We start from the raw sequence: 23,454 nt of genomic DNA, 5'->3' as shown, positions 1-23,454 counted from the left end.
GTCCATTTTCTACATTTACAAATTCCTTACAAATACAAATTTCACCAAAAGTTGTTTTGCACCAAAAGATAACTTCATATAGTAATCCAATACCCTTTCCCCTGCTAAATACAGGCTCTAATCTAATCAAAGAGAAGTCGCTAAGTCCTTAGGTATACCTGTACTTCTCAGCAGCCAGGCAACATGTCACAAAAGACAATATTTTCACAGAGGGTTAAGTTACTCTTCAAAAATAGAAGCAGTTAGTAACCTCATCTAAATTAAACTCCAAACCAAATCCTTAAAATGTTCATAATATATTCTGTGGTGTCGGTTTTTACAGGTGTGACATTATTGTTTGTATGTTAATGTATGCACTGGGATTTACTGACTGCAGACAATGAACTGATTGAGAGGAATGAAGAAATGAAACAACTCTTCAACAAGATTTATTGTAACATTTGCAGGGGTGAGAAAAATGAAATGCAGTTCGACACATTCTTTAATCCAAATTACGTTTCATGAGACACCAAACAATTATCCAGAAATATATACCTGTTGGCCTGAACTGGCAAGACTATTTGACTAAGAGGGTGTAGCAATTATATAACACAATAAATCATCCATAGTTACTTAGTGCTTTAAACCAATAAACCCATGCTGTATTTTAACATCCGTCGATTAAAGGAATACACCACTGAATATCTCTCAAGTCTACAGTGGGCAATTACTTGATTGAAGACAGAGTTTCAGTGAAATGCACCTTTAAAGATTGAAAGCTTCAGTAAGAGTGGCAGGCTATGGAGACTGGGTGGTTCCTAACCCTACAGCATTTGCATACGCAGAGAGCAAACTGATTACCTGCCTGGTTTCCAGTGTGAGTCTGGCTTCAGTCAGCCAGTCCTCCACCACTCTCCTAGCCTCACCTCTCAACTGGTTCACCAGTTTAGCTGCCAACTCAAGATCTCCATGCTCTAAGCAGTAACTTGCATATGACAAAAGCTTGAAAGAATCTAAATTCTCACTACTCAGCTGGGCAGGCGGGGCTTCCTGTTTAGCCTCAAACAGGAGTGCAGCTTGAAGGTAGGACAAGAAATAGTGGTACAAGGAGTTATGAGATTCATCAATGAGTGCGACCTGGCGGGCCAGGGATCGCAAAGAGTTGAAGCGGGCGCGGAGAGCAGACTCACTGTAAACACCTCGATTAAGGGATTCTTCTGGAAGAGCTGATGCCAATGCCAAGGCAAACTCATTGTCATGGCAGCTGTTTCGCACGACCTGGGCAGCGCCATCCAGAGGAGCAGTGGGCAATTCAGCATCAGCAGTCTTTAGAGTGTAGCAGAGTGCCTCCACAGAGAGCCAGAGCTGGTGAGCTTTACGGGCCTCCTCCTCTGCTACCACATGGCCTTCATTCAAAAGACAGGAAGATGTTTAGAGAGTTAAAAAGGATTTTTTTCTCTCTACATAGTCACCAAGTTCTAACTTGTTCCTCTCTCTAGCAAGGGTGGGGAACAATATAGCTTGGTCCGGCCCACGAAGCAAATCATAAATACAAAAAATGTGCACATGAGCCTAAAAAATCTGTGAAGTGCTCCTAACATTTAGCTGGTCCCGTCTTTACTGACTCCGATGAGGAGTAAACACTCGTACACACAGCCCTGGCTGTTGAAGTTGAAGAATTATGTTAAAGGTTCAGTTTGTAGGATTCAGTGGTAAAGCAGCATGCTGCAGATGAATACCCCTCACCTCACACTATTGTTTTTTCCAGTAGTCCAAAATGGAGAAACTAAACACCTCTAAAAGCCGTATTACAACTGAGGGATACCGCATATTCGTTTTCATGTTTGAAAGGGGACGGGAATGCCGGGTCCACACCGCGGAAGTGCCTTGAAGTGCCGAACAGCATCAATTCTTGCGCGCAGTGAGAATTGACCGACGCGCATTTCTTGCTGCAGGTCAGCCCAAGATTCTGCTTTCTCTAATGGTTGTTGTATGCTCCGTTCAATGTAGGAGTATGTGATGATGGTATTCATCATTTACCCCTCTCTTTCTTTCTCTTTCTCTCCCTCTGTCTGTCTGCTTGTGGGCTTGTAGCGGCTGGGCAGATGGGGTAATTTCATCATGTGGGGGAAAAATTCTGGGAAATTGAAACTCCAGGAGAACAGCAGGAAAATCTGCTATGCATATTTGATCATTTATATCATATAATCTGTCATTCATATCGTTTAAAATCGATATACTGTGTGTTATCTGGCACAATACACTCATGGCAAGTGGAAAAAAACGCACAAGCCTTCCTCGGCGTGTGCGGTGCTTCACAGCCAATGTGAACAGCCCAATTGATTAACATGCGCGATGCTGCCCAGCGCATCCGGTGTGAACCCTGATTAAAGTAAGGGGTATTTGGCTGCAAAATGAAGCTTCACCAATAGATCTCACTAAATTCTACACACTCAACATTTAAGTGGTCGTCAAGACTAGAAAGGTGTTACATAAATACATTTACCATACAAAATATCGATGCACTACTTGATTGGTTTCCAGCCATTAAATAGTTGTGAGGAATCCCAACTTCGAAGCTAAATGTTATTTACCTTAAGGTATACCTGCATGCACACACAATTCATCGCAGGGCTGCAACAACGAATCGATTCAATCAATTATAAAAATAAGATGGCAACTCATTTAGTAATCGATTGGTCGGGTGTGGTATAACACACAGCTCTGACTGTGGCAGCATATCCTGAGATGGAGGCAGGTCGTTAAAAGTGTCAGAAACCGTTTTACTTATGGTGGTGCCAGGGCACCTGGTCTGCTGTGAGTGAGAGACAGCACCAGTTACATATACAGCTCTCTGTCTCAGACATGTTCAGCAGAACAAGTAGTTTTAACATTAGTTAAACAAGTGTAATCATCCACAATTAACTTTTCAGATATCAGTGACGTCATTTTGACAAATCATACTTCAACTGTGACTAGTAAGAATTTTCCTATAAGTCATTCTAACTACTCAAAACAATATCTTTGATTCTGTTTTAACTACTCAAAACTCTAATTCTTAACATCTGCAATTACAAAGTAAGATTCAAACAACTTGTCAGTCATGTGCGTGTTGCTTCATAATATTTATCTACAATTCAGTTTAAATACATTATATTACAATCTTTCATTCCAGTTTCAGATATATATATATATACAATTTAATTCTGAGTAGTTCTGAGTATATCCAAGCTCATGATATCTCCATCACCATACAGAATAATTCAAACTTATTTTAAGGTATCTTGAATTTAGGTGAAATTAATTCATCTTGAACTTGGATGATGACTAATCAGAATTAAACCTGAAACTGGAATTAGTGTCAAAATTGCAGATGTCATATAGAAATAGCATTGTACAAAAAGAAAAAAATACTTTCTGAATGACCTGCTGGAAGGGGATAAATGTAGCTTTTGTATTTTTATCTGATTTTTAATCGATTAAAAAGAAAAAATAATCAACAGATTGATCAATTATCAAAATTATTGTTAGTTGCATCCCTCATTCGCTCTAATGTGCAAAACTAAAGTGACATGTACAGAGACTAGAGTGAAGGAGAAGTTCTCACATGTGAGCTAACTGCATTGCATGCCACTTGCAGGTACATATAAGGTTTTCACCAGCATGTTGTCACCACTCGATGGCAGTCAACGGCTAGAGTTAATCCTAAAAGTGTTCTTTCCAAAATAGTATATCCCATATGCTTTGCATTTATGCAGTAACGTATATGTGCAACTTACTGTCTATGGCCTCATCCATCCCCTTCAGTCTTGCATAGGCAGTGTTCATATCCAGAGTGAAGTTATCAAGCTGTTCCTGGCTCAAATGACGGTAACGGGTATCCTGTTCCAGCATCTTACTGCTGAGGACCTGAACACAATCCACAGCAAAGATTTGAAGAACACATGCAGCTATAAAGGCCGTCAGACACCACAACAACAAGTACAGCCAATAGGTTATAAGTGGGCTAAATCTACCTAGCTTTCCTGGCTACGAAGAATCTTGGCATGATATGACAAACCATTTTCTATACCTTACAGTTTAAAATACCCCACATCCACTGATTAAAAAGAACAGACACTTAACACATAACTGACTCATCTGTATGCTGTGATGTTTGAATGTAATATAACGGTAGAGTGGAAACCTGGTCAGCTTCAGTTCTCATTTCCTGCTCCTGGACTTTGAGGACATCCTGGACATGGTCTGTATGAGCAGCTGCCTGCCTCCGGAGCTGGGTCCTCATCTCTGCCTCCATCACTTCCCTTAACTCACACAGCTATACACACACAAACACACTCTTATTGGTACAAAGCGCTAGGGTCTCATTTATAAAAAGTCTGTAGGATTCATATAGATGTTTGTGCGCACATAGGCCGAAAACGGTGTACACAAAAAGAAACAAAGTTCACCCTAAAACCTGCGTGAAATAAAGGTGAGGTAAAGAAAGACAGATTGTTTGGTGGCCACAGCAGTGATTTTATTAATAAAAGAAACAGCACTGAGTAGAATTGGGATGTCTCTGAAGTATGTACCATAGAACGAATAAATCCTGCTAGGTAGATGAAATTCAGCAAACCCTGAACCACTTTCTCTCTCTTCCGTACCTTTTGCTCCTGCTCCAGCCGGGCCTCCTCCTTGACATGCTGCAGGGTGGTGTTGACGGCTTTCTCAAGGGCTTTCTGGTCCTCCAACTTCTGCTGCTCCAGTGCCGTATCAATGTGGATCTGCTCTCTGACTCTTTGTTCTGCCAGCTCTCGATTCAGCTGATCAATACGACGGTGTGCATGGGCGATCAGGGCATTCAAGTCGTCTGCTGACAGTTTCCCAGCTTCCACACAAAGACAAAAGTTTATTTTGCGAATATGTCCCTTCAGGTAATCAATACACGTGCTCCAAGCATATGCACTAAAAGAGAGAATAAGGGCATCGCTGCAGCCTTGCAGACACTACTAACTACGACCCTTACAAGACAAGCCCCATAGAGTCACATCTAACAAGCTGTGATCCAAACATGACGACACTTACAGTATCTTGGCTGCTCGGCTCAGAGATGAAGATGGAAAAAATAATGTATCTTTTATGTTCATATATTAAAAGCTATATATTACATAGGTTGTTAGATGTATTACTGATTTGGCTGCTAACAACAGTTACTTCTACGTAAACAACGGCATTGCAGAGATTTGTGAAATTGGCAAACATGGTACCTTTTTGCATTTATGGTACCTAAATATTAAAGGGTATTTTACAGTAATGTAATTTCAACTAATGTGAAACTAAATTTCATCATTTTTTCCTTGCTCTCAGTCTTGTTTTGTGAATTTTGGCATGATTTGTAGAATCTGCAAGGCTGCAGTTTGCTATACTTGTAAGAGAGTGCTATAAGTTCTGAGTTTTTGTGGTCAAAACTTCTGACATAAATCTAGCACCATACGGAGCCGTTTCACCCAAAATATAAAAGTGTGTGTGTGGTCTCACTGAGTCCCTTCCAGTTGGCGTGGATCTCTGGAGTAAGGCTGCTCACTTCCCTCTGAAATTGCTGTTTGGCTTCATTTACCAGTTCACTGTACTGGGAGACAATCTTGGCTTCTGACTCTGAAGACTGCACCTGCAAATATGCATGCACATGTACAGACACACACACACGCACATTCCATATATTTCATAATTATTAGAGAGTATACCCCTTTCCCAAATTGTTTTAACCATTTACATTTTTTAATGTGCTTGTTCATAATGTCCATAAGTTATTACCTTTGTGACCACCTTATCCAAGTCAACCATCATTTTGTGGAGATTCTCCTCAGCTGCTAAAACCAGTGGGCGAACAGCAGTGACCTTCAGCCCTTTAGACTTGTCAATCACAGACTTGAGACTGTCCAAAGCTTCACTACAAAGAGAGAGATATGGGAAGGTTTGGGAGAGGAAGGTTTTAGAAGCAAATATGTGAGATCCAACATGAATCAGCTTAATTATGCCCAGGGGCCAGATCCGGCGACATCGAATCTAAACTTAAGTTAATGGCTAAAACTAAAAAAGGTAAATACAATAAAATCCTAATTCACGTCGGCAGCAACGACTCCCGGCTTCGTATGTCGGAGTACACTAAAGTGAATGTTGAGTCCGTGTGTGCTTTTGCTAAAACGATGTCGGACAAAGTAGTTTTCTCTGGCCCCCTCCCTAATACAACAGGTGATGACATGTTTAGCCGCATGTTGTCTTTTAACCGCTGGCTGTCGAAGTGGTGTCCTGTAAACGGTGTGGGCTTTATAGATAATTGGCTAACTTTTTTGAGAAAACCTGTTCTTGTTAGGAGAGACGGCGTTCATCCCACTTGGGATGGAGCAGCTCTCTTATCTAGGAATATTACTAAGTCTATAACATGACAACCCATAGTTGGGACCAGGAAGCAGAGCTGCAGTGCTAAACACTTCTCTGCGCTCCCTCTGGATCAGTCACAAAACCCCATAGAGACTGTGTCTGTTCACCGTCCGATTAAATTATTGAAATTAAACAAAAACAGAGTGAGAACAAATTAAAACAACCTCTGAAACAACACAGGAAACCCAGACTTTTAAATGTGGTCTTTTAAACTCACTGTCAAAAAAGGCTCTTTTAATTAATGAAATAGTCTCTCCGATTACAACATAGATTTATTGTCCCTCACTGAGACGTGGCTGCATCCTGATGAATATGTCAGTCTAAATGAATCTACTCCCCCCCCAGTCATATCAATTCACAGGTTCCTAGAGAAATTGGGCGAGGAGGTGGAGTTGCTGCCATTTTTAACTCCAGTCTATCAATTAATCCTAAACTCAGCTACAAATCATTTGAATGTCTGGTTCTTAATCTTCCACGCCAATCCAGGAACCACCAACAACCAATCATATTTGCTGTAGTTTACCGTGCTCCGTCGGCTTATTCTGAATTTTTAAAAGGAATTCCCTGAGTTTTTATCAAACTTAGTCCTAAAGACCGATAAAATGATATTGTTGGTGACTTTAATATTCATGTTGACAATAATAAAGATTGCCTTAGCGTAGCATTTATTTCAATACTAGACTCTATTGGTTTCAGTCAGTGTGTGCACAAACGTACTCATTGTTGTAACCACACACTTGACTTGGTATTATTGTACGGTGTCGGAATTGAAAATTTAACAGTACTTGCGCGCAATCCAGTTCTATCAGACCATAATTTAATAACCTTTGATTTTTCAATAACTGAATATATGCCACTAATAAAAAATTCATTTTCTAGATGTCTACCTGATAGTGCTGTAGCTAAATTTAAGGAAATAATTCCAATTACATTTAAACCCGTATTAGCAGTAGATATAAACAACAAATTCTTTAAAAACCTGAGCTCCATTGAGATCGACCACCTCGTCGATAGCTCTGCAGACTCATTACGATTAACGTTAGACTCAACAGCACCACTAAAAAAGAAAAATGTCAAACATAGTAAATTAGCTCCGTGGTATAATTCCCAGACAAATGAGTTAAAACAATTATCAAGAAAACTAGAAAGGAAGTGGCGCTCCAGCAACCATGTTGAAAATCTAATAGACTGGAAGAATAGTATTAAAGAATATAAAAAGGCTCTCCACAAAGCAAGAGCCGCCTACTATTCAAAACTAATAGAAGAGAATAAAAACAACCCCAGGTTTCTCTTCAGCACTGTAGCCAGGCTGACAGAGAGTCACACCTCCACCGAACCCAGTATTCCTCGATCCCTAAATAGCAATATCTTTTGACCTTTTTTTAAATGATAAAATTCAAACTATTAGAAATAAAATCAACCATCTCCTGCCCTCAATTGGCACTAATACCCTCCCAACAACAGAGATCTCAGAAACGGCTGACAATCCTACCAATTACTTAGACAGCTTCTCTCTGATCACCTGTGATCAGCTTACCAAATTAATCTCAGGTTCTAAACCAACCATGGTATCTTAGATCCCATTCCTACAAAATTACTTAAAGAAATTCTGCCCCTAATTGATAATTCGTTACTTAACATTATCAATCTGTCATTATCATCAGGTTATGTACCACAGTCTTTTAAAATAGCCGTCATCAAACCCCTACTCAAAAAACCCACCCCAGACCCAGAGGTTTTAGCCAATTACAGGCCAATATCTAATCTCCCTTTCATGTCTAAAATCTGAGAAAAAGTTGTAGCCAATCAGCTGTGTGAGTTTCTCCAGGAAAATAATATATATGAAGATTTTCAGTCGGGGTTTAGAGCCAATCACAGTACAGAGACAGCCATGGCAAAAGTCACTAATGACCATTTAATAGCCTCAGATCAGGGACTTGTGTCGGTCCTCGTTCTGTTAGATCTCAGTGCAGCATTCGACACAATTGACCATCAAATTTTATTACAAAGACTCAAACAGTTAATTAACATTAATGGAACCGCCCTTAACTGGTTTAAATCGTATTTTTCTGATCGCTCCCAATTCGTGCAAATTAATGATGAGTCATCTGTGCGCACCAAAGTTAACCATGGTGTTCCACAGGGCTCTGTGCTCGGCCCAATTTTATTCTCATTATATATGCTTCCACTAGGAAACATTATCAGGACACACTCAGTAAATGTCCACTGCTATGCAGATGACACCCAGTTATATTTGTCAATAAAACCTGAACAAAGTAATCAATTAACTAAACTTCGAACATGTCTCAAGGACATAAAAACCTGGATGACCCGCAATTTTCTCTTATTAAACTCAGACAAAACAGAGGTTATAATACTTGGCCCCAAACACCTTAGAGATACATTATCTAATGATATAGCTGCGCTAGACGACATTGCCCTTGCTTCCAATGAAACAGTCACGAACTTGGGAGTGATCTTTGATCCTGATTTATCCTTTAATTCTCACTTAAAACAAATTTCTAGGACCGCTTTTTTCCACTTGCGTAATATTTAAAAAATTAGACATGTCCTTTCACAAAAAGATGCAGAAAAGCTAGTTCACGCCTTTGTTACATCGAGACTGGACTATTGTAATTCATTATTTTCAGGCTCCAGCAGTAAGTCGTTAAAGACTCTACAGCTTGTCCAAAATGCCGCAGCACGTGTCCTGATGAGAACAAAGAGAAGAGAGCACATTTCTCCAGTATTAGCATCGCTACACTGGCTTCCAGTTAAATCTAGAATAGAATTTAAAATTCTCCTCCTCACGTTCAAGGCCCTTAATAATATAGCGCCTTTTTACCTTAAAGAGCTGTTAGTACCTTATAAACCCACTAGAGCACTCCGCTCCCAGAATTCAAGCCTACTTGTCGTCCCTAAAGTTTCTAAAAGTAGAGTAGGAGCCAGAGCTTTCAGCCACCAAGCCCCTCGGCTGTGGAATAATCTACCACTTTCAGTTCGGGAGGCAGACACCATCTTTTCGTTTAAGAGTAGGCTCAAAACCTTCCTTTTTGATAAAGCTTATAGTTAGAGCTAATTAGTGCGCCAGAACGTTACTTGTTCTATTTTATTACACATGACACACGGAGCTTCTCTTTCCAGCTTCTCCTTCCTCTTCTCCATCCCTATCCCCCTTCCCCGGAATCCCTTTGCTTTATCACCCGCAGATCCAGGGCCTCTTTGGCCACACCATGGATTGCGGTTTGTGGATCGCGGTGTTGGATCGAGTGTGGCGGATTCTGAGCCATGTGGGCTGATCGTGGTGCTGGTGGCGGACCCTGTGTCTTGTTGGCATTTGGCACGGGCGGTGGACCAGGACCGCGGGGAAAAAATACGAAGGTCTGGGCCACTCACGCCGCCAAGCCCCCCGCCCTGGAGCAAACTGTTGACAGTGCGCCTCAATCGCGTCGCTCAGGGCGGGGGGGGCGTGGCGGCGTTCTGAGGGACACCTGGCAGGTCAGGGGTTAGTTGGGCGCCACCTAAACTGAGAAGAAGAATACAGTGTCCATTACATTACATTTTATTTAGCTGACGCTTTTATCCAAAGCGACTTATAATAAGTCCATTCAAGGGTAACCGAGGGTACAAACCCAGAACAAGAATGTACAATTTCTTCAAAAATAGAGCAAAACTACAAAGTGCTATAAGTATATATATATATATATATATATATATATATATATATTATTTTTTTTTATTTATTGGAGGCGGGCCAATTTAAAATGGATGGCGGGCCGCAGATGGCCCGCGGGCCGTAGTTTGGACACCCCTGATCTAGACTGTGTCCTGCCACAGCTTCATAATGACACTTTTTTACACCCTTTGTCTGCGTGCATGTGCAACTCTGTTAGCCTAACGCCATAGATTGAATTAAGGGGCAATCTAGGGGCCATGGTCTTACAAAATGTACTGTGATTGGTAATTCTCTGATGGCAGACAAATAATATCTTATATCATGCTGGGATATGTTGAGGGAAATACATTATTTAGGTCTGGCAATAAATAACTTAAACACTTAACACTCTTGACCAACACCAATTTGCCTATAGATCCAAGAGATCAACAGAAGACAACACAGAAACTGCTCTCAAAACTACATAGACTAATCTGGAGCACCAAGGAAAATACATGAGGATGTTAGTGGATTTCAGATCTACATTCCACAGAATCATCCCCAACAGAATGGGGAGGAAGCTGCTCAATCTGGGTGTGAACCAACTCACAAGTAGATGGTAAAACCTTACACAAATGATGATGCTCTACATCATCAAGTTTGCAGATGATAGTACTGTGGTGGGAGTATTACACAGCAGTGATGAGTCTGACTACAGGGAAGAAGTCTGCAAACTGTCTGAATGGTGCCCCATTAATAACCTGGAACTCAACACCTCCAGACATAGGAGTTGGTCATCAACTTCAGGAAACAGAAGGAGGAACCTGCTCTGTTATACATCAAAAGAGACAGTGAAGTGAGCAAACAGCCTCAAGCTCTTAGGTACAGGTAGGGTTGTAGTTGTAGATGCTTATTCATGAGAAGATGACAAATATTTGACAAAGAGTAAAACATTTTACAAATATTAGACCAATATTATGCAATATCCCCTGACTGTGTTTGCACAATGTATAAGGAATTTAGAGATCTATAATGCTATTGATGAAAATTATGTTTATAATTATTGATTAGTTTTTATTGCCCGAGTCGATATCTTCCTCATTCCTGGCATAAAACTTGATGTCATCCGTTTAGATGAGATCCCTGAAGGTTTCTCCACTATTATCCCTAGCCACTGTTTATCTGATGATCTTGCTGGGGGGTTTCAGGGATTCGCAGAACAGTAGCAAGGACAGAGCTCTCTCCTTATATACTGCATTAGGCCTTACAACTTATTCCTATCTGAGCCCCGATAGTGTAATGAGCCATGTGCCAACTCATCTTAGCCGCTATGCTGCCTGACTTACTTTGATGTTGTGCAGAGACAGGTTGTTGGTTGGTAGTTGGAAGGACCAATACTGATCGTTCTTGATCAGTATTGGCCTAGTTTAACCACTCTGTTTGGGTCCTGTCCATTAGCAGCTGGTTCATTTTTGCTGTACATATTCCGTTTATGCTGTATATATAATTGTTTATTCCATTTATATTTTTTATATCTCCTTACATTTATAAGTGCATGCTACTTATTATTACTTAAACTACCGTTCAAAAGTTTGGGGTCACTTAGAAATTTCCTTATTTTTCAAAGAAAAGCACTGTTTTTTTTCAATGAAGATAACATTAAATTAATCAGAAATACACTATACATTGTTAATGTGGTAAATGACTATTCTATGGGGAAAAATCTGGTTTTTAATGAAATATCTACAAAGGTGTATAGCGGCCCATTTCCAGCAACTATCACTGCAGTGTTCTAATGGTACATTGTGTTTGCTAATCACCTTAGAAGACTAATGGATGATTAGAAAACCTTTGAAAACCCTTGTGCAATTATGTTAGCACAGCTGAAAACTGTTTAGCTGGTGAGAGAAGCTATAAAACTGGCCTTCCTTTGAGCTAGTTGAGTATCTGGAGCATCACATTTGTGGGTTCCATCATTCTCTCAAAACGGCAAGAAAAAGAGAACTTTCCTATGAAACTCCCCAGTCTATTCTTGTTCTTAGAAATTAAGGCTATTCCATGCGAGAAATTGCAAGAAACTGAACATTTTCTACAACGGTGTGAACTACTCCCTTCAGAGAACAGCACAAACGGGCTCTAACCAGAGTAGAAAGAGAAGTGGGAGGCCCCGGTGCACAACTCAGCAAGAAGTATATTAGAGTCTCTAGTTTGAGAAATAGACGCCTCACAGGTCCTCAACTGGCAGCTTCTTTAAATGGTACCCGCAAGACACCAGTGTCAACGTCTACAGTGAAGAGGCGACTCCGGGATGCTGGCCTTCTAGGCAGAGTGTCAAAGAAAAAGCCATATCTGAGACTGGCCAATAAAAAGAAAAGATTGATATGGGCAAAAGAACACAGACATTGAACAGAGGAAGATTGGAAAAAAGTGTTATGGTCAAACGAATCAAAGTTTGAGGTGTTTGGATCAAACAGAAGAACATTTGTGAGACGCAAAACAGGTGAAAAGATGCTGGAAGAGTCCTGACGCCATCTGTCCAGCATGGTGGAGGTCATATGATGGTCTGGGGCTGCTTTGGTGCTGGTAAAGTGGGAGATTTGTACAAGGTAAAAGGGATTTTAAATAAGGAAGGCTATCACTCCATTTTGCAACGCCATGCCATACCCTGTGGACAGCGCTTGATTGGAGCCAATTTCCTCCTACAACAGGACAATGACCCAAAGCACACCTCCACATTATGCAAGAACTATTTAGGGAAGAAACAGGCAGCTGGTATGCTGTCTGTAATGGAGTGGCCAGCGCAGTCACCAGATCTCAACCCCATTGAGCTGTTGTGGGAGCAGCTTGACCCTATGGTACTAGTGTTGCACGGTGTACCGGTACTAGAAAGGTACTGCGGTACCCTTACGTTAAAAACGATACGGTTTTGCATATTTTTAGTACCGGTACTTCATTGAAATAGCAGCAATCTCAGCGCACTCGCTGTTCCGCTCCCTGTCACTCTGCATGCAGACTGCGAGGGGCGGGGCTGCCAGCTCTCACACATGCAGGCGGCCCTCACTCACAGCGAGTGATCTCAGGGGAGACATGGATCTTGCCGACCGTCCTCGGCTTATTGAAAAGAAAGATGTGCGGAGTGAAATCTGGAAATTATCTGGCGCGACCGGGCGGAGACAGAACAAGTGGGGCGCGCGAACGGGAGGGTGAATGTGCGGCGCAACTAATGCTTTGACGTCCGCATCTCTTTAATGGCGGAGCAGTAAAAAAAGTAATTGTTTCTCGGGAGCCAGGGGCCGCAATCCGCGGCTCTTCAGCCCCTCTGCAGTGGCTCCCTGTACAGTGTTCATATGTTGAACGGTAACGTGAGGGAACGTCACGTTAATTTGTCACGGCTCCTGGTTTTATCATGCTGGCCTGATACGATGCTGATTTGACAAATTATCGTGACGTTCCCTCACGTTACGCGTGTTTGTTTTTGCGCACTTCGAAACATTACACCCCAGTCACTTGAATGTGTTCTTGCCCTATTGCATGTATTCTCGTTTAAGACGTTGATCTAGCTTTCAATTTGGCTGCAAGAACGTAGCTCAGTTCATTGTCAAAATTAAACTCAATTAAGTAACCGCTATACATGCAAAATAACCTATAATTTCACCCATGTGGGCCTGTAGGCTAATACTAATAGGAATGCCATTTTTTAAGTGTCCAAAAAGCTGGGCAGCAACAAGCTGGTAAAAAAGGTAACCTTACAGATGTTTAATTTATTACTATCAGATAAACCAGTATCGTATCGTATTTGTGGTATCGTATCGAAAGTATCGGGTATCGTGATATTTTGGCAGGTATAGTATCGAAGTCATAATTTTGGTATCGTGACAACACTATATGGTACTTTTCATGGAAAACACGAAATTGTCTGGGTGACCCCAAACTTTTGAATGGTAGTGTATGTCTGTGAATACCCTCCCGGTGCTGTAATGTTGCAAATGTCCCCACTCTGTGACTAAAAGAGGATTATCTTATCTTAAATCCTACCTCATGTGAAATATAAAACCCCCTCAGCTACATCAGAAGGTATTAGCACAGTCTGACTCAGTCCTTTTTACATTATCTATGTATACATGTGTGAACATGCGTATACATGTGTACACATGTATATGTTCATGCATGTGTATATGTAAAGTTTAGATATTTCTTACTTGGCTTTCAACAGAGCAGTTCCAGCATCATTCACAGCACAAGTTCTATCAGCAAGAACAGCTTCTAGATCCTTCCACTGGGCTGACTTCTCCTGAGGTGGAACCTGGATTTAAAGAGAACTGTAATCACTCTAACAGCAAAACAGAAGTTGGTGTCAATACTACACTTTCCACATTTTCTCTTTAATTATGCACGTTAAAGTTCTGAAAAGTTTCACAGTCCAAAGTATTTCTTTGCCTCAGAATACTGCCACTTTCGCATTCCGACCTTGTTTTCGATAAAACATCTACTTCAATCCATGACAGCTAACTAATACATTGAAGGTTTAATGTAGGCTAGTAGTAGTAGGCTAGTCTTTTTCATTTTTAGATATTTTAATTATTTTACTTTTTGTTGACAGTTTTTGTCGGTGGTGTATTTAAAAACACCCACTGTGTGAATCCACAAAGTAATCTCCTTCTAAATTCTAACATGGGCTCTTTCGGACATTCACCCCAGAGATATGGCGTATTTACACCACTGTTTAAACAAATGCTGTGTTACATTTACCTCTGCTTCCATAGCCTCCTTCAGTTTGTGTGTGTGCTGTGTGATGGTCTGTAGGGCGGCCTCCTGAGCTCCAATGGCCTGCAGGGTTGCTTTAGCTGAGCTAGCCATTGAGTCTTCGAGACTAGCTGATACAGCTGCAACACAGACAGGCAAGCAGAGAGACAGACAGGTAGAGACCAAGACAGACAGGCAGGCAGGCACGGATACCCTCAAGCTGTCTTCAGCTATCACATTCAAGAGGCCTATAACAAGTTTTTTGAGGCCACTTTGACCTTTGATGATCGAAATCTATTCACCAGAAAGTCCAAGTGAATTGTAACAGATGTAATAAAATTGTAGTTCTAATATATCACATTTACAGGGACGTGAGATCCCCGTGACCTTTGACCTCCAGGCACCGACATTTTTACAAAAATCCTCAAGCTGATCTTGATCCTGATATTATGTTAAAAAAAATTGTACTTCACTGTGTTCCAGAGATATTACCTCTACAAGGCAAAAACTGTGCTTTTTAAGGTCACCGTGACCATTGACCACAAACAAAACCAGAAAGAATTACGGCTATACATAATTAATTGCTTTAGTGTGTGTTGTTGGCAACCTACATGCAACAATTTCCTGCTCCTCCTTGTCCTGTTGAGCCAGTATAGCGGCCACTTCTTCCACTGGACGCTCTCTCATTGGTTCTGATGCTGCAGGTGACTCTGTGTCAGTATAAACCGCTGTCTCGGGGGTATCCTGATGGTCATAGCAATCCTTGCACTCCTCTGAAGAAGATATGCACACTTAGAAGCAATACAACCTTTTTTTACTAAATATCAAACGGCAACCCAATAATGTGACACAAAACAAATTGTAGAACCGTTTTCCTCTTTTCAAGCACAAAGTTTACCACAGGGAGGCTGTGTGTATATTTGTTGTTCAGTGTGTTATGACTAGGGGTGTCACGATACCAAAAATTCAGTAGTCGGTGCAAATCCAGAAAAAAAAGGATTTTCTAAGATTCCATGTACTTGAACTTGAAACATGAACTTCTTTATTAAAATATTTGAAAAATAGAAAAATGTCATAAGACATACAAAACATGTGCAATAGAGCATAGCACAACATAATAAAGTGCAATTAATGGTCATAGTGCAACAACTAGTGTCCCCTGACACTAGCAGGAGCATGTGTGTGTGTGTGTGTGTATGTATGTGTGTGCGCGGGCTCCCAGATAGCGGACACACACACAGGCCCCGGGGCTCCGCCCCCCGCCGCTCTCACATGCTCAGAGACTCACAATGAGATCAGAGCTCGTTCACGTGAAGCAGCCGCTCACTGACTGACCGGCAGCTTCTTATCAGTGGAAACAGTGAAAACACAGTTTCTCTGGTCTCAGCTGCTCAGAGATCAGCGCCGCAGCTCCAGAAGAGCCGCAGCACTGATCCTAACAGCGGTTATCGGCGCTCACGGTGCTTAAAAAAAATGGGCATCGTCTGTGTTTTGTTATTTTAGCATCGAAAGGTATCGTAAGTATCGGTTCTCGTGACATCTCTAGTTATGACTGTTAGCATGAATCCCTTTTAATGTGCATTCAAATTTGGGAATGCTGAAGATTGTACGTTATACATTCATACATGTATTGTAATTTGGGCTGGGAAATATGGTCTACAACGAATATAAAAAAAAATTGGCTAAATAGCGATACACGATATATAATCTTGATATTTTGCAATCTCCTCTAAATCACTGTACAAATGTTAAATTCAACCGTTTATGCACAAATGTCACCAGTATAATGATTCAAATGGTAAATTAAAATCAAAGGAAAAATAGCATGTGTGCAGACCACAGAAGCAGAAGTCCAGGCTGTGACTGTGAAAACCTCACTGAACAATGAAACTCGCATCACAGGAGAAGTGGGAGCGATTCTAACAGACACTAAGTTACTTCATGTACTGATCAGTTCCTTATAACTGATGAGTGCTTATTAGTGAAAGTGAGAGAAGGACAGAGCACCTCTAGCTCGGTACAAACTAAGGCTGCACGATAATAGGAAAACATGCCATAACATCATTTAATATCGCAATGACAATATGATTTGCGCTAAATAAAAATAAACAGTCCCTGGATACGGACGGAGAGACCACGGACAGCTTCACGGCCGGGAGAAGGTGCACAGTCCAGCTGCCACCAAATCAGGGGCAGATACCAGGGAGCCATGCACAGCTCCAAAAAATCCACTTACAGTGTTAATTTGGAGTCTTTCCATAAATGTTTGAACCGTGAAAGTATTTTCTTTGGGGGGTTTTAGCGGCTCTGTCAGTAATATACACCCTCTCGTGTCTTAATCATTCGTGCAGTACGCTATGCCAACTGCGTCAAACCAAACCGAGCATGGCGCCAGCTCCACATACTGTACATTTACTAAGTTTATATAGTTTTGTTGTTACCCACTGAGTTTACACGTGTGTCCGATTACATTGTGTGTGTGTGTGTGTGTGTGTGTGTGTGTGTGTGTGTGTATGTGTGTGTGTGTGTGTGTAGAAGAGACAGAGAGAGAAAATAAACTTTTAAACTGTAGCAAGTCAGACATGTCAGCAGAGAGAGAGACAGAGAGGGAGACAGAGGGACAGCGAGACTGATTTTCGGTATATCGTGCAGCCCTAATACACACACAGAATTTAATCACTGAGAAAACTGCAGATGCTGGTTCCAAGAACTGGAAGGCCATTTAATGGGGATCATGGGTCTATGATCAAACATTCTTGGAGGTAATATCTAAAGCCCCAATGATCTGCTTTCACTGAGACGCCAGTAAGTCAGTGTTGATTAACAGCCAACTGATACCAATACTTCTATTTGTTTAGATATCCATTCGGTGAAATTCTGCTTTTGATCATATTTAATGGCAACTTTCATGAAATTCAAGGTCACCTTATATCAGATAATAACAGCAATAAACCATACAATTATTATAAAATATTCTATCAAGAGCAAAAGTAATTAAACATACTTACCATCAACAGTGTTAAAGAACAGAACTTGGAAATAAACAGAAATATAGATGCATTGAAAAGGAGTTAGAGTGAGTGTGCTAGGTATCAAAGTACTCCAGTACTTTTTAGTGGTGAAGAGGTGTTACCTTTTACTGCTGGTACCTCTGTGTCACATGGAGCAGGGATTGATGGGACCTCACTGATGGCCGAGATGATATGAGTTGCCTCTGCAGAAGCCTCTGGATGAGACACAAATACCACACAGGCAGTTGGTTGCATGTACATGATCCTGTGTCACAACACTCATTAAACGTATTTAGCTGAAAGATATGAGATGATGATGCACAAGCTCTTGAGTACAATTTAAAAGATAAAAAAACAACAACATTGCGGTTGAGCTCAGTTGTTAAATTCCAAAAGGTAGAAGATTAAAATAAAAAAAATCCATTTAAGTTGAGAAGAACAAAAGTTATGTACCCAGAATCAAAGACTATTAACTGGTTTCATCATGAAGGAAAATCAAACCACTATCTATTTTCTGTAATAACAGCTTCAAGTCCAGAGATATCACTTCATTACAGGTTATGCCCTGAGAGCTGGAAACTTAATCTAAGCCACAATGAAAAGGAAGTCATAAAGGGCTGTAACCAGGGTTTGACTGGTAATGTGATGTAATGTTGTAAAATATCTGTGGATTTAGAGAGTATCAGAGTGAATAAACAAAAGGGCAAGGGGGGGGGGGGGGGGGGGGACAGGGCACTTCAGCTAAATGTATGTAGGGGAAATCCTCCCTAAATAATAATGGAATTTCAGAACATTAATTTTAAAATGCTATATTCACCAAGTAAGATGCCATAAACCAGGGGTGCCCACACTATATAGGCATGTGAGCTACTTTTGAAATGACCAGCTCAACATGATCGACTGTTTTTTTATTTCATGTGGGTATCCGCCACGCCCCCCCCCCCCCCGCCCTTAGCGACACATCGCTGCTGAGGTCGATGGTCGCAACACCTCCAGGGCGAGGGGGGCGTGGCGGCGGTGGTAAAAAAAACTGAGGGGGTACTTAGCTGGAGATTGAATGTCTGCAAGTGTGGCTCTAAGGGCGGGTAAGTCAAAATTAGCTCTGAGAGCGCCGGAGGGTCCATGTGACTGCCTCTTTTCCAATCGTGCATGTATGATGTGATCTACCCACACTACCTTTGCGATCGACCGGTAGATTGCGATCGACGTATTGGGCACCCCTGCCTTAAACTGTTACATTTACAAGGTCTAGTGAAACAACACAGCAGCATATCTTTCTATAGCATGCCATGTGACACCTCTGTTGGCACAAAAGACAAGAGTTCCAATAAAACACTGAGATTATTACTAGGCTAAAATCAAATCACTTATATACAATAACAAGGATCACACATCATGGCTTAGATGGTACAGACTTGGCATCAACATCTGTCCCTGGTGTTCCAATCACAAGTATGCACGTATCCAAAAGCATACAGAGATCCAATCACTGAAACCCCATTTGTATGTTGTCTGGGGCCACTGTGTGAATACAAATGTATCCTGGTCAACATATGAAGCACTTCCTACTCAGCTGATATATTTCTGCAGTGTCACACTGCTCTCTCTTGCTCTCTCAGAGAACTCTGGAGAATGGTAATGAACTGTATTTATATAGCACTTTTCTAGTCTTGATAACCACTCAAAGTGCTTTACAGTACAGTTTGCCATACACACACACATTCATACAGTGCACCTATGGTCAGCACTTGTTTCTATGAAAGGCCATTCGGCATCTTGAAACTGAAACTTGAAAATGTGCAGTACTTTCTCTATGAGAAGGGGCAATTTGGGGTACAGAATCTTGGACACTTCAGCATGCCACAGCCGGCCACATAATGCTCCGTTTTCAGGAATGAAATTCGCAGAAGGTCCTCAATATTGGGTCCAGACTTTCTCCGTGGATTGCCTTTGGTGTCAAATGTAGCAGAATATTTTGTGGTCAGGCACGTATCTAGCACGCTCAAGCAGGGCCTGTTGCAACATGCAGAGGAAGGACTTAATGTAATAATTCCACAGCGGCAATCTCAGTTTTAGCTTAAAGCTCATAACCAAACGCTCTCTTGACTTCTTTATCAGTGTCTTCAACGAGCATGACAACGCTTTCTCACATACAGCCCCTCCGGATGATTTCATGAGATTATCCGGAGTTAAGTGCATGTATGAAAGTAGCTTCACTAAGGTTTCAGAACTAGTATTCGATCGACTATCGGCTTGGCCCATTATGAGGGCCATTATTTTGCCTTTTTTTAGATTATCTAAAAAAAAAATATATCTTATTGCCAATAACCCTTTATTTTAAAATGCACTCCTTTGGGTCTGATGCAGAATAGTGTGTCTGTCTAGGTCATTTATAGTTTTTTTCAGAAACACTGGAGTGATTTTATTGGGTAAATGGGTAGGCAGCAAGAAGTGCTGCAAATATTTATGTCTTGAAAATATTTGACGGATTACTATTGAAACTGTGGTGAAAGATAGTTTTCACAGTATATTCTACTCTGAACAGTGCACAGTACAAAATCAGCAAGTCTTCTGCTTCCGCGGCTGAATTGTCGTTGGTAGCAGCTCTGCCTTCTGCACCACAATCTAGTACTGCTGAATTGGGAATAATGATCAAACTCTTATTCCAATACAAAGTTTGACTACTTATTTATTTTATTTACTTCTATCTTCAGCTACTGGGAGCTCCCTACACTTTATATTTTCAGATAATATTCAAAAGATCTGTTTTCATTAAATATATGCTCAAAGGCATTTCAATAAAGTTTTTTGTTGGAGTTTGTGTTATTCTAAATTTTGACGCTCAGACTTTAATTTTTACTGCAAATGTATATCGTTTTTTTTTTTTTTTTTTTAAATTGGTCTCCCCCTAGTCAGAACAGCCCAACTGATGCTTGTCTTTGAAGTATATGGACTCTACTGCAGGAGTAACACTGTTCTATATAACATTCCTAAGTTGTCAAACATGCCAAAATCGATTTTTAAACTGAGTTGATTTGGTGAGCTGTCAAGTTTGTAGCAAATGAGTCACATCATTATCATACTCCTCAAACCTAGACTGAATTCAAGAAGCCCCTTTTCTCAAAGCATCTTAGTGTGCAAGTAATATTCACCAATTCAAACGCACACATTTATTTATACAGCGTCACAGCAGTTTTTCCTATCAGACACCATTCACATTGCTGGCCGTCGGGGGCAATCTTTAGGGTTTGCCAAAGACCTTGAGGCCTTAACTTAGAAAACCTGGTTCTTTAACCCTCTCACTCTCAAAAAGGTCCACAAATTTAACAATTTTTACAATATGGCCAAAGATTTACCACTAAATGTAGTCTGAGGGTGCCTACACCTCATACACCCACACTGAAAATCAGGCCAGTGTGACTATGCTGACATACATTAGGCAGGTGGGAAAATGAAATGAGTGACAACAGCAGTAGCCTAAAAAAACTGTCTCATGAAAAGTTACCCTCTATGCTCTGTGCCGGCTGTGTTGGTGCGAGACTCATCCCGTTGGCAGGACTCAGTGCTGCCTCCTTCAACTTCTTCTCTGACTTGGCTTTGGATGTCTTCACCTCTTTTTCCATCATAGAGGGTGTCTGGGCCATCTCCATCTAAACAGCAGAAACAGCAGCCATTTTAACAGCGGCCTGACAGTGTAAACTAACAAATATTCAGTTTATCTCATTCATCTTTTATTCATTTTACATTTTTCCAGAAAAATAGAGTCTTGGTCAACAGTTATGTAACCAGGAAATAATGCAACTTCACACTATTTAATATGCAAACCGTTGAACAGTATTGTTCACTTGCTGAATGCACACGAAATGTAAGATCCAAGGATAAATTATGGGAAGCTCTTTACCTAGAACTATAACTTACATGATGTGATGTGATTTGACGAATAAGATTGAACTACTTCAGGGGAACTGTATTGAGCTCTGATATGCAGCCCTGATAAGAAATTGATTTTACTGATCAAATGAGGAAGAGACACAAGACTGCATAAATCCTGACCTGTTTCTTGACTGGGAGACTGCCATCCTGTGCTATAGGTCCCAAAGCCAGACCCAACAGCCAGTCAGAGTACGGAACATTGTTCTCTATGGCTGCCCTGAACTTGTGGTCCCATTTGGCGTAAAGTATCGTTCCTCCAATGCCACCACCTAAAGTCACCAAACCAGCAGCAACCACCTTAGCAGTACCACTTGTACGGAAGAGGAGAACAAATATATAGACATGATTATTATGTGACCATTTCTCACATTATCAAAGGGATAGAACGTGATGTACGTGTGTGTCAGGTGTATGTGTGTTAGTTACCTGGTGTCTCCTGCTGTGTAATGCCGGCAGTGCTGCAGATTGTTTAGAGGGGTTCTCCCACAGCTCTTCTTAACATGGGGAAAAAGAGGTACAGGGAGAGAGTCATGCAGAGAGAAAAATCTAAAAGTTGATCCACTTTTCTTGATACATTCTGATAAAAAGACAAATCTGTATCTGTATGTGAGAAGACAATTTACAAATACAAATAAAAGTAACTACATAGCAAACTGTTTACTGCCATAAATTGCCTCTGTGTTTCAGATGATTTAGTACAGTTGACTGATTTGTAAATTCAGGTTCGTTTTCCATAATGTCAAATAAACCATTTTGAAGGGAACAAGTGTAGAGCGCAAATAATCAGCACAAATGGATGTCAGGTGATTTTCGCAGGAAAGACTGAACAAAATCTGGGGCGGCGCTGCAAAAACCTGACCCATTCAGACACAGAATAGCCCAGCAATTATGCTAACTTTGTACGAAATGTCACCCTAGACTTTGTTCCTCACATGAGGCCGACATGTTTTGGCGCTTTATGAAGTGGAGTGCCAGATAGAGAGGGACTTGAACATATCGGTATTATAGTAGTCTGTTCTTTTACTGACACATGCTGACATTACAAATAAGTTCATAATAAATATACAAATAAACAAAATTACAAATAAGTTCAAAGACGTGAAAGACACCCCACTTCCACCCACCCAAAACACTTAGCTCAACCCGTTCGCTTAGCCATCTGTCACTGGAAGCTAACAGCTAGCTCTGGCAATGTGATATCTCCTCATGACAACGTCAGTATCGAGTCACGCTATTTATACGGGCCAACGTTAATCTAATGTTAGTCTAACGTTAGCTGGGTTCGGTGTGTCCAGGCCTTGTCACTGTGAGCCACCTTGGAACCTTGAAGAAGGCTGTGGGTCACTGAATGACAACACGCTAATGCCAACATGGTGCTCACTGTGGTTCCGGAGAGTTGGGCTGCGGGTCTTACCCAAGCTGTGGAATTAGCTCCTCTCAGACAAGCCCTCAGCATGGTCCTCAGTGTTTTAAATCACAAAATCGTATCGACTGAGCCTGCACAGCTTGTCTCCTCTGTTTCACGCTTCGTTCGCTTACTACTCTTCTTCGTCTTCTTCTTCTTTACGGCAGACTAGGCACTATTTACTGCATTGCTGCCTCCCATTGGTATAGACACATCACTGCAGTCTATGCCCTTAAAACTTATATCTTCTGATCTAAATTTGTAGTTTAAAAAAATATCTCCCTCCTTTCTTTGGCATAGAGTAG

The 23,454-nt window shown here is 41.1% G+C and overlaps 1 protein-coding gene across 2 annotated transcripts; it reads right to left on the bottom strand.

Moving 5' to 3' along the window:
* Positions 1-412: 412 nt before the first annotated feature.
* Positions 413-23,312, bottom strand: immt (inner membrane protein, mitochondrial (mitofilin)). 2 transcript variants are annotated; one of them, XM_053428752.1, is made up of 14 exons: positions 23,159-23,312; positions 22,171-22,238; positions 21,865-22,054; positions 21,317-21,461; positions 17,934-18,026; positions 15,412-15,573; positions 14,807-14,940; positions 14,257-14,360; positions 5,776-5,911; positions 5,500-5,629; positions 4,626-4,849; positions 4,166-4,297; positions 3,759-3,888; positions 413-1,385 (listed from the first exon to the last, which is right to left on the bottom strand). In XM_053428752.1, exons 1-14 carry the CDS (start codon positions 23,198-23,200, stop codon positions 778-780), a joined length of 2,298 nt encoding a protein of 765 aa, XP_053284727.1. In that variant the 5' UTR covers positions 23,201-23,312; the 3' UTR covers positions 413-777. The 2 variants fall into 2 exon arrangements, with proteins under 2 accessions (XP_053284727.1, XP_053284728.1); XM_053428753.1 differs by having other exon boundaries at positions 22,171-22,235.
* Positions 23,313-23,454: the final 142 nt, after the last annotated feature.

This window comes from Pleuronectes platessa, chromosome 8 (genome assembly GCF_947347685.1).
Source record: "Pleuronectes platessa chromosome 8, fPlePla1.1, whole genome shotgun sequence".
Taxonomy (NCBI): domain Eukaryota; kingdom Metazoa; phylum Chordata; class Actinopteri; order Pleuronectiformes; family Pleuronectidae; genus Pleuronectes; species Pleuronectes platessa.
This window is presented reverse-complemented; position numbering and strand designations above follow the sequence as displayed.

Excerpts from the sequence above, each read along its gene's own strand:
- immt (XM_053428752.1), bottom strand. The coding sequence starts at position 23,200 with ATGCTGAGGGCTTGTCTGAGAGGAGCTAATTCCACAGCTTGG. Across the intron at positions 15,574-17,933 it reads AGAGGTACCAGCAGTAAAAG|AGGAGTGCAAGGATTGCTAT; the intron begins GTAACACCTCTT and ends TATCTTCTTCAG. Across the intron at positions 4,298-4,625 it reads GGCTGGAGCAGGAGCAAAAG|CTGTGTGAGTTAAGGGAAGT; the intron begins GTACGGAAGAGA and ends GTGTGTGTATAG.